Source organism: Cynara cardunculus (genome assembly GCF_001531365.2).
Source record: "Cynara cardunculus var. scolymus isolate 2C chromosome LG 2, CcrdV1, whole genome shotgun sequence".
Taxonomy (NCBI): domain Eukaryota; kingdom Viridiplantae; phylum Streptophyta; class Magnoliopsida; order Asterales; family Asteraceae; genus Cynara; species Cynara cardunculus.
In genome coordinates this window covers 131,142-141,468 of record NC_037529.1, presented here as the reverse complement: position 1 = coordinate 141,468, position 10,327 = coordinate 131,142, and the positions used below count along the sequence as shown (strand labels likewise).

The following is a 10,327-nucleotide window of genomic DNA, read 5'->3' as shown; positions in this document are numbered from 1 at the left end:
ATATGATCCGAAGTGTTATGATATATATACATATTAAATTTATAAATTAAAAAAGAAACTGAAAAATGAGGTTTTTATATTTGTTGAAGTGACAATAAAAAAACCAAATGATTATAAATACTTTAATAATTTTCACTGTAGAAATAATATAATTCCATTTCAAAAACCAAATATTTTACAAAATCCAAAATTAATTCATATTCATGTAACATATCAAACAATTTGTTTTGGAAGCTCCCTCCCCTCCCGTCAAATCTCTTCCAACCCTAATCCTTTGATTCCGATTTCAGTTCCATCTCTTCCCCTTTCAGAGGATCCGTCTGTGTAGCTGACGTTAAAACCCTAGCTTTCATAATGGATGCCAAGGACATTTTAGGACTACCAAAGATTTCATTGCCTATACCCCAGGAAAAGAAATCCAGACCCCAGAAAGATTCTCAGAGGAAACCCGATGGCATTTCGCGTGAGGTTTGCACTCTGCCACCAACATAATCTCTTTTGTTTCTTGAGATTTTTTTAAAGCATTTTTGGTGTCAGGTTTATGCCCTTACAGGTGGCGTGCCGCCTCTTATGCCTTCCGTTGATGTCAATCAGTTGAAAAAGCGTCATCAACCTGAGAATGAGAAGGTTGGCTTATCACCTTTTTCTTTCTTTCTAATTTTTCTCCCAACTTGTTTAACTACATTCTGCTGCTATGGCTGTAAGTTTGTTGGACCTTGTTTTGATGCTTCTTAGAACCAAACTAGGCTGTTCTAGTATATGCATCTTTTCTTGCAATCGACATCCGTTTACCATGGCTTTGTTTTTTGTACTTCTCCGGGTTTACCTTGTAGTATTTATCGGAACTGTTACATGTGGGTTCGCATGTTTTACTTGTTGACAATTTTGAGACTTTTTCTTCAGATAACATGGGAATGGCTTGCTTTCACAAACTCTGCCCGGAAAGATAACTTGCAGCTTTACCATTGGGTATATTTTTTTGAACCTTTTCATAATCTAAAATCTGGATTATTAGTTGGAGATATTCGTAAAATGTCTTATTTAAACTTTTTTTAGGTCAGAGTTGTAAATGGAACTCCACCAACAGGAGATTATTCCTTTGCAAAGTACAACAAGGTACATGCCAATGGATGATTATTTCTCCCTTTCCTAACAGTTTGGTTTGCAAGATAATCGTTCAAGTTCAGCCATAGAATTCAGCAATCTGTGTTGTAATAGTTTATTTTTTGTATGCATGAGAGCCTTTCTTTTTCTCATTCTTGTGATTATCAACAATATTGTTGTTACTGGTGGTTGTAATTGTGGAGATACCATAACAGAAGTATGTTGCATGGATTGCAGAATTAAGATATATGTTTTGATGATTGCTCCTCACTGTACATTAGCTTTAATATCCGTCTCCTTACCTTTCATTTATTGACATGTTGCTTTTACATGAAATTCAGTCTGTTGATGTGGTCAAGTACACAGATGAGGAGTATGAGAAGCATCTTACGGATCCAGTGAGTATAAAATTATCTTGTCAGATACTGTTTATAGATCATTTTATATTTTTGTTCTTGGCATCTTGTGACCAATAAGGAGCTGGAAAAACTAATTGTACTTTATTACTAGTATTGACATATATTTATATATGTCATAAGTGAGTATCACCTTTTACCATGTTTAATTTTGTTTGAAATATGATTTATAGTTGAATTTGTGGTATTCTATGTGGATGCCTAGGAGAATCTTGATGAAATAGTTTGTCTTAGGTATTTATTTGCCGCTGAAATGAGAAGTGTGAACTGTGGGTTTTATAGTTTTTATCCGGTAAAACAATCGCTACAGGTTTTCAGTTTGATATATGATGTTTCATGTCTTTTTCTCTCAGTTCTTTGTCTTGGTGCTTTAGTTTAAAAAGGTAGGTTATATGGTTGTGGTGATCATTCCTGTCTTCTCAGCATGACTACCCAACATGCAACAACTACAGAAGTATTTCCAATCCCAAGCTAGTTAATGTGAACCAAATGTATAGTAGATTGGCCAGGGTGATATTGTACCGTTTCTCCACTTCTGGCAATGATGTTACTGCTGTGTTCATGGTTTGGCTAAAGCTGTTCCTATGATTTATGCAACTTTGGGTTCGTTAAGGCGACACAGTTGAGAGAGAAATCACCAATTATGTATAAGGGGCCGGCCTTTGAGAGGGAGAGAGGGGTGGAGAAGATTAGAGGCCAATAGAGACAAGAGGAGAGAGGATGGTGAGGACACCAGAGGAGAGACAGAAAGGTGGAGAGACTATACATGGTTAAGCTATAGGTGGAGGAGATTAGAAGTCAAGAACGCTTCTCATTACACGTAGAAGAATAGACAGTCATCATTGCGCTTTCACGTTTTCCTTTTGACTGCATCTGAAATGGAAATTGTTCAATGAAAAGCTTTTTCCATTGTCACTAGATATTCAGGATAGATATAGGCCACTACAATGACATTGATGTTTATAGCCTTCACTATTTGAGTGATGTTAAACGATTTGCTCCTACTCTCAAAAAATTTCATCATCCTACTTTGAAAAACAGCATGAACAACTTCATTTTGTTTTTTCTCTGTTTAGAGACTTGCATCCTTTCAAGGCAAGAAATGTATACGTGTTATTTTGCTTTATACATACATAGGAAACCATACTTTTAGTTGGTAAAAATTAATCCTTTGCCACACTGATCACACTCTTTCTAAAAGTTCAATGAATCTGCAACTTAAACCATGCATTTTTTTGATAAATTTTGTTCTTACTTGCTCTCGTTTATAACATAGGCTTGCTATATCCCAAGCAGTTAATCCCATTTGTGTTCTCCCCAAAACCTTAACCTCCAATTGTTAGTTTTGACTACTCTCCCCTCAGGTTACAAGCACCGCTCTCTTCACCGATGCATTTGAGGGTCTGTATTGGTGGGGACCAAATAAAATTTCTTTGATTTACTTTTCAGCAGGGACAGATGGTTAATGCTCTGTGTTTCACCGTGTATTGCAACCCTCTTTCAATCTTGGTGTTACTTATATCTTATATCTTGGCCATTTGGGTGAGAGAAAGGGTATGTGGAGATGTTGCCTCTTCACCCTTTTTCAATGATTACATCTTCTCTTCTTTCTGACAATGAATATTCCTAATTTATCCCTGCTGGAATTTACAGCTTCATGCTTTTATGGATTATAGCCTTCTTGGTGTTTCCATTTTTTATGATGTCGTCTTGATTTCTTTTTTAGCAATCTTATATTGTCTATGCCAGGCATGGACCAAAGAAGAGACGGATCAACTATTTGATCTGTGTGAACGATTTGATCTTCGCTTTGTTGTAATTGCTGATAGATTTTCATCATCTCGATCAGTGGAGGAACTGAAGAATCGCTTCTATAGTGGTAATTTAATTCTCTTGTCTTCAAATATCTGATATCAGTTCCATTATTAGAACCCACGAATGGATAAATTATCATTAATAGAATTTTGTTTGTTTTCCTTGTTGTATCCATGCAATCTGCAGTTTCTCGTGCAATATTGATTGCGAGGGCTCCATCTCCTGCTGATGTTTCGGGTCACCCCCTGGTTAAGGTATGCTCTCTCTTACATGTGTAGCATTATTTTTCTATACTATATTTTCTTACAACTTATTTAAAAAGATTGTCATGTAGCTTTTAGACCTTTCAATTTAAATCATGTGCAAGATTTCTTTTTTGATGTAGGAACCATATAATATCTCTCAAGAGATTGAGCGCAAGCGTGCATTGTCTATGGTCCTCTCTCAGACAAAGCACCAAGAGCGTAAAGATGCCGAGGTTCTACAATTTTCCCCTTCAAATAATCAAGGATTTCTTTTTTTTTTCTCTAATATTCATACGAAAATTGATTTTTGTTTTTGTTAATTTTTTGCTTTTAGGTTCTTTCTGAAGCTAAAAAAATATCTGAGTCTCGTATGGCTGCAAAGGCAAGTTTCATACTGGATTCCTACTCTGCCTTTACTTGCCATCTTTTTCTCTAGACACATGCACATCTCTATTAACCTCATTTTTGAGAGGCAAAGTGGATTGCTATGAAAAGGCCAATACCGATAGATGGATTGGCTAACATGCCACTTACTGCAACTGAAGCATGAAAGAAAATACAAAAAATCTAAGTCCGAGTCACAACACTGGCACCGAGATAAAACCCTTAATTGACGCCTAAATCACACCACAACACTGGCACCGCCTTCTTTGTTCTATCATTGTATTGTTTTCAGGATTTTAGCAATTATGTGAACCTGTTGTAACATGGATTATGTGAACATATGAATTCATGTCTTCTAACATCTTATGCAACGATTAAGCTTCCTGCTGTTATGTGCCTTATTTTTTGTTTTTCAGGCTGCTCAGGATGCAGAGTTGCCTGTAACATCAAGTATTAGCCCTGAAGGCGTGGAAAAGACTACTGCTCCTGTTGATACTGCATCACCTTCTAATATGCAGGTTTCTGCGGGTGTTGCACCTTTGATGTCAATGGCAGATAATGCTGCTGCTGCAGCAGCTTCCCTTCGCATGGTATAGCAAGTCTCTGTATTTTTAAATCCCTTTCCTGTCTTCTTTATTTTGCATTGCTCCTATATATCTATTGTACATTATGCCAATAAGCTTGAACTGTAAATGGTTGTCCGGTCATGTTCCTTATTTTCCATCTTTTTTAATCAAACACCTTTCACCAATCAGCCACACTATTGCTACTTTAGAAAATGTCGGTGGTTATAGGCAAATTGTTTGTACATTGAAAGTGATCATCTTGGAGGAAAACATTTCTTACTGAGTTATCTTGTTTGAAGCTTCGGGTGTACTTGAGAACTTACGCACTGGATCAAATGGTGCAAGCTGCAAGCTCATCTGCAGGATTGCGAACTATTAAGCGTGTTGAACAATTCTTACAAGAGCTTAAGGTTTCCTACTATTCTCTATACATTCATGGATGCTAGATTTTTTTTATTACAAGACACATGCTTGGCATATCTCTGAATCGGTGTTTATTATCTTGCTAATATATTATCTCTCATGAATACTCTTCGAGGAATCGGGCATGGTTTCAATTCTTTGTGTAATTTTCTGATTTTAAATTGATATAGGATATTCTGTGCTGCTGTTAATGTCAGATGTTTTGTAGTGTATGCCTTGCAAGCTAAACTGAATAAACATACATTTCCATCATGTAATTTTATTTATCATGTGGGAGAATTCCTTAGTATCTGGCCAGGGACCGGGGTGTATGACATCAGTCTATCAGATGATTTTTTCATACACGTCCCTTGCTTCACGGTTTTTTTAATGTACTATATTTACGTCAATATTGATTCTTCATTGTAGCAACCATATGGGTTACTGATGCCTAAAAGTCTATGATTAATGTACATGCTAACTAATTTGTGGCAAATATGACTTGAGGTGGTATAATGTTCTACTTGCCATTATTTTTGTGTAGAGTAGTGATTTTTCTTTCTTAGCAAGGGTATGGAAGTGAGAAGAGTTACCTTTCTTGACTGCCTCTGAACATAGTAAACTTATTACAGTAAACTACACTTGTTGCAATTTCAACAGGTGAATTTGAAACCCAAGGTCCCTACTAAAGCTGTTTGTGCAGAGCATTTGGAATTGCGAAAAGAGATATTGACTCTTCTAAATCTTCAGAAATTGGTATTGTTTTATTTTATATTCATCTGTTCAATTAGTCTCTGTCCATCATCCTTTTGACTTACTAAATTAGTTTTTCTTACAAGCTGTAAGTGGTTATCTTCTTTTTCTTACTATTTCATGGCAACGCCATTTAAGGTTATCACTCTTGGGCATGACCATCTTTTACAAGTTTCCGTTTATTTCTTTTTCAGTTGCAAAATAAGGAGGAAGGTTCATCTTATCGTGAAAGTTCATATACTGAAACACCAGACACACCAAAGGTCACTAAGCCCTTTAAAAGACAAATATGAAATATTTTTAGTGCACATACGTTCTGTCTATATCATATGTTTCGATATGGTTTCTTTTGGTGTTACCTGACAGCGTTTACAGCGTGGCATGGATCAGGACCGAACATTCATTCCTGACTCAGTAAGCTTTGGAGGTAATATACTTTGCTTGGATTTTTAGTTGTAGTTTCATGTTTTTTTTTTTTTGGTTCTGTTGTAATCCTTGGGCTTTCAAGGATGAGTGCTAAGAGTTAATCTCCATTTACTTTCCAGCAATGTCAGCAGAAAGGGTTGGCAAAAGGGACCAGAAACGCAAGGTATGCAGCATGCTCACTTGTTATTTACCTATGTAATTCTTTTGGCTGTTCTGCTATTTATAACGGTATATTGTTTGGTTTAAAGGGACCTGGAAGAGAAGCTCCATCCTCACCAGCTCAGTCTAAAAGACCGCGAAAGTTGAAGGCTACAGACAGTTAATATGGCAGGTGAAATGGACATCTGGACGAGTTGCTGTTTAAGAAAAAAAATAAGCACTCGATGCAAAAGCATGTCTTTTGGTTGGTTACTCTTCTTGTTAAGCTATATGTAGGGATGTTGTAATTGAAGTGTTTTGACTATACTGCTTATAACCAATAATCCCGCTAGCATAATACTTATGGGATTGATTTTGACAGCTTATTGCAAACTCAGTTAATGAAGTCAAAGTGTAGATGATGCAAAAATGTCCATAATGAGGAAGCAAGCAGTGTTTATCTGGTTTATAATTATTAAACAAGGGAAGGAGATTGGGTTGTGAAATGAGAAATAGGATGGATAGATATACATATATATATATATATATATATATATATATTGTACATACAAGAAGTTAAGTTGGTGGTTTTGAGGATTGGATGTAAGAATGTTTTGGTAATTGCTAATTGCTAATTGTTGTGTTTGTTTGTTTGTTCTACTGAATGGATGCAAATGCAATCACTCATGGTATTAATTTTATTAAAATGAAATTATGTTTGATGTTGATAACATCTATCCACGTGTGCTTGCTAAATTACCTACTTTTATAAATATCTCCATCCATTCATTTGGAATGGGTCTATTTATTATTATTATTATTATAAATATAATAATAGAATCAATAACTAATTCTAGTATATGGCCACAAAAGCAGCTTATATCCATTTCCATCCCCAACCAATTAAGGTAATAATTAGTAGATGGCGGCGACCATGAATCTCTTGGTTGGCTCCTCTACCAGGTTCAGATTCAGACTCCATCCTATGAATCCCATCCACATCCACACCCACACTCGGAAGCCATTTGTGTCCTGCTGTCACAACCAGAAAAGCATATGGCCGTCCGTTTCTGTCTGCCTCTTCGGGTGCGGTTTCCTTGTGGGTCCTCTTATCGACGGCATCCACTCGAGGGTGAATCTTGTGGTTTATGAGAATGGGTCCATAGATATCGGTCCTCTCCACACCAACATCTGGGTTCCTCCCTTGCTTGGATTGTTTTACGCCACCGTTGGTTTGCTGCAACTTTTTCTGGATCAAAAGTCGAGGCCTCCTCCTGAGAATGGTTTGGGGAAAGTCCTTGCTTCCCTCTTGTAAGCATCTTTGCTACATTACATGTACATACCTAGTAGTAAGTAGTAACCTAACCTTGTCTTATAATAATAAGCATCATTGTCTCATGATAATGATGATAGAGCGTTGGTGGTGTTCATTGACTTGAGTGCTGAACTATATAAAGCTGGAGTTGAAGACGATGTGGAAGCCTACATACTGTTTGGATGTGCTGAATTGGTGTGGTTAGCGTTTGACAGGAGTAGGGTTGGGTTTGCATTGGCTTGCCTTGTTGGTATTGCCTGCCCACTTGCTGAGATTCCTATAATGAAGTAAGTAATTAATTCATTCTTACTGCTTTCAACTAACAATAGAATCAATCAGCTGCTGATAATGGTTAAGTTGTTGTTTTTAGATTGTTCCATCTATGGTATTATCCCCACCCAAACATCCAGATCATGGGCCAGGTACCGTATTATTATGGGTCAACAATAAACTGTTACCTTATGCATTAATTTGCAGGCACACTACTACTACTACTACTCCTCCTACTAGTTATTTTATATATATATATATATATATATATATATATATATACATACAGAGAGAGAGAGAGCTTTTATTTGCTTATGTTTAATATTGTTGTTTTATGTGATCCTGCAGGGATGCGTAAGTTGGACTATAACTTGTTATTTTGCCTACACGCCATTCTTGATTGCATTATCACGCTGGCTCAACAAGAATATTTCAACATGATTCAAACGTCTCAACTCCTGTATTGTAAATTCATTAACCTTTCCATCTATTACTAATCTCCCTCGATTTTATAATATGGTTTTTGAGAAAACGATAATGTTTTTCTGTTAGAATATGGCAGATTTTCTCTAATAATATAAACTGAATTGAGGACGTGATAATCACTATCCTTAAAGAATATTAGCCCCCACTATTTACGCCGGTGGTTCGAGACTAATTTCTTCCCAGAATTCAACCTCAAATAACAGAACTTTATGCAGTGTACACAAAGTTCACATGAACATCAAGCGTTTGCATTTTGTATGTATTGAAAGTGCATCAAATTTTGTTATGTTATTGAGACAACCATATGCACCCTTATATAGTAGTTAAAACGAACCAACATGACTCTTCATGAATGAACACATCGTTTGGAAAGTCAACTGCCAAAAAGTAATCAACACAATGATTACTTTTTCCCTCCAGAAATAACTGCCATTAACTACTATTAACAGAATTAATGACGATATTATTTTCTTAGGACGCAAAGTGCTTATTGCTAAGTCTTTGATTAATTAATATATTATAATATAAACCAAATTAATCATCCATCAATTCCCTTCTAAAGACTTACAAACATTTGAGTGGAATGGTACTTATTAACATATTTTCACTTCTCTCATCCACCTATGTGGGATACATACAAGACACAAAATTGTAGATAAAACTCATAAGTTCCAACATTTTCTATTTTAATAAAATATAAACCTGAAGACTCCATAAAATTTTGAAAAGAATATATCAATATTAGTATCAAATTGATAATTTAAAAATTATCCTTTTTTTAATAGCTTTTTAGTTCAATTTTTAATATAATTTTATTTAGATTTAATGTAATATTTTTTTATAAATATAATTTTTAGTTCTATTTTCTTACTATAATTTAATTTAGGTTTAATAATCAAATATCTTATTTTAGGTTTAATAATATAATGTTTTTTAATAAAAATAAATAATAATAAAGTATTCTGTTCAAACTCAATTATTATTCAAATAATATTTCAGATTCTTTATATTAAAAATAAGATGATTATCGTGTATTTGATTATGTTTATCAGTTAGTTATATGAATTCAAACATATTACTCATGCATCATTTACTTGTAATCTTGAATTATAAGTAATATGTTGTTGTAAATCAAATAATATAGAGAATCGAGAAATCAGTTTTATTCTCATTAATCATAAGCCCTTTAAATAGGGATAAGTTACAAAGAGATAATCATACGATACATAATAGTAATCTAACTCTAATATGTTTATCACTATCTCTATATATCTCTATCTCTAAGCTTTATCTTTATCTTTATCTTTATTATTATCGTCATATACTTTAGAAGATGACACATTTATCCTTCAACACTCCCCCTTGTGTCAAGTCAAATTAGTGATGGTACACTATTGTTGCCTCGTTAAAACCTTAAGTCAAAATAAAAATCCAATGGAAAAAAATAAAAATAGCACGAAGGAAAGAGTACAATGCACCTGTTTATAGAATATTTCTTTAGTCTAGTGTTCCCTCATATTGCTACAATAATCATATGAGTACAGAAAACAATATGGTATTTAAACGGTTGCCTCACTAAAACCTTACAACAAGGAACAACACCCATTGAGAAAAATAAAACCTTGGATGAAGAAAAGAGCACAACATACCAATATCATATGTATTGTAGATCCCTCTTTCGTCTACTACTCCCCCTGATACGTATGTTAATCATAGGAGTTTAGAAAGCCTCCAACATTCCAATGCTTTCCACATGTTTCTCAAATGCGACCTTAGGTAGTGATTTGATAAACAAATCAGTCACATTCTCCTCAGACCTTATTTGATTCAATTAAATCTTAAGGAGAGTCTGTTGTTACTGATTATAGAAAAACTTAGGCGAGATATGTTTTGTATTATCTCCCTTGATATACCCCACTTTCATTTGTTCAATACAAGTTGCGTTATCTTCATATATGCATGTGGGATTTTGAGTGGTTGAACTTAAACCACTAAATGTTCAATGAC

General features: G+C 34.8%; 2 protein-coding genes across 4 annotated transcripts; both read left to right on the top strand.

The window, feature by feature from the left end:
- The first annotated feature begins 207 nt into the window (after nt 1–207).
- Nucleotides 208–6,628, top strand: LOC112506589 (SWR1-complex protein 4). Of its 3 annotated transcripts, none has more exons than XM_025110743.1 (16): nt 208–468; nt 538–627; nt 904–969; nt 1,057–1,116; nt 1,446–1,502; nt 3,270–3,399; nt 3,522–3,589; nt 3,721–3,813; nt 3,915–3,962; nt 4,381–4,554; nt 4,830–4,940; nt 5,593–5,688; nt 5,880–5,948; nt 6,076–6,112; nt 6,231–6,274; nt 6,360–6,628. In XM_025110743.1, exons 1-16 carry the CDS (start codon nt 355–357, stop codon nt 6,432–6,434), a joined length of 1,332 nt encoding a protein of 443 aa, XP_024966511.1. In that variant the 5' UTR covers nt 208–354; the 3' UTR covers nt 6,435–6,628. The 3 variants fall into 3 exon arrangements, with proteins under 3 accessions (XP_024966511.1, XP_024966510.1, XP_024966509.1); XM_025110742.1 differs by having other exon boundaries at nt 6,061–6,112; XM_025110741.1 differs by having other exon boundaries at nt 6,052–6,112.
- A 474-nt stretch (nt 6,629–7,102) lies between these two features.
- LOC112506590 lies at nt 7,103–8,603 on the top strand. The gene is made up of 4 exons (XM_025110744.1): nt 7,103–7,560; nt 7,663–7,851; nt 7,935–7,986; nt 8,183–8,603. Exons 1-4 carry the CDS (start codon nt 7,172–7,174, stop codon nt 8,273–8,275), a joined length of 723 nt encoding a protein of 240 aa, XP_024966512.1. The 5' UTR covers nt 7,103–7,171; the 3' UTR covers nt 8,276–8,603.
- Nucleotides 8,604–10,327: the final 1,724 nt, after the last annotated feature.

What these genes read in the sequence shown, in the direction of transcription:
- LOC112506589 (XM_025110741.1), top strand. Translation starts at nt 355, where the DNA reads ATGGATGCCAAGGACATTTTAGGACTACCAAAGATTTCATTGCCTATA. An exon ending in CGGGTCACCCCCTGGTTAAG is followed by an intron (nt 3,590 to 3,720) that starts GTATGCTCTCTC and finishes TTTTTGATGTAG; the next exon opens with GAACCATATAATATCTCTCA. An exon ending in AAGAGCGTAAAGATGCCGAG is followed by an intron (nt 3,814 to 3,914) that starts GTTCTACAATTT and finishes TTTTGCTTTTAG; the next exon opens with GTTCTTTCTGAAGCTAAAAA.
- LOC112506590 (XM_025110744.1), top strand. Translation starts at nt 7,172, where the DNA reads ATGGCGGCGACCATGAATCTCTTGGTTGGCTCCTCTACCAGGTTCAGA. An exon ending in GCTGAGATTCCTATAATGAA is followed by an intron (nt 7,852 to 7,934) that starts GTAAGTAATTAA and finishes TGTTGTTTTTAG; the next exon opens with ATTGTTCCATCTATGGTATT. An exon ending in ACATCCAGATCATGGGCCAG is followed by an intron (nt 7,987 to 8,182) that starts GTACCGTATTAT and finishes GTGATCCTGCAG; the next exon opens with GGATGCGTAAGTTGGACTAT.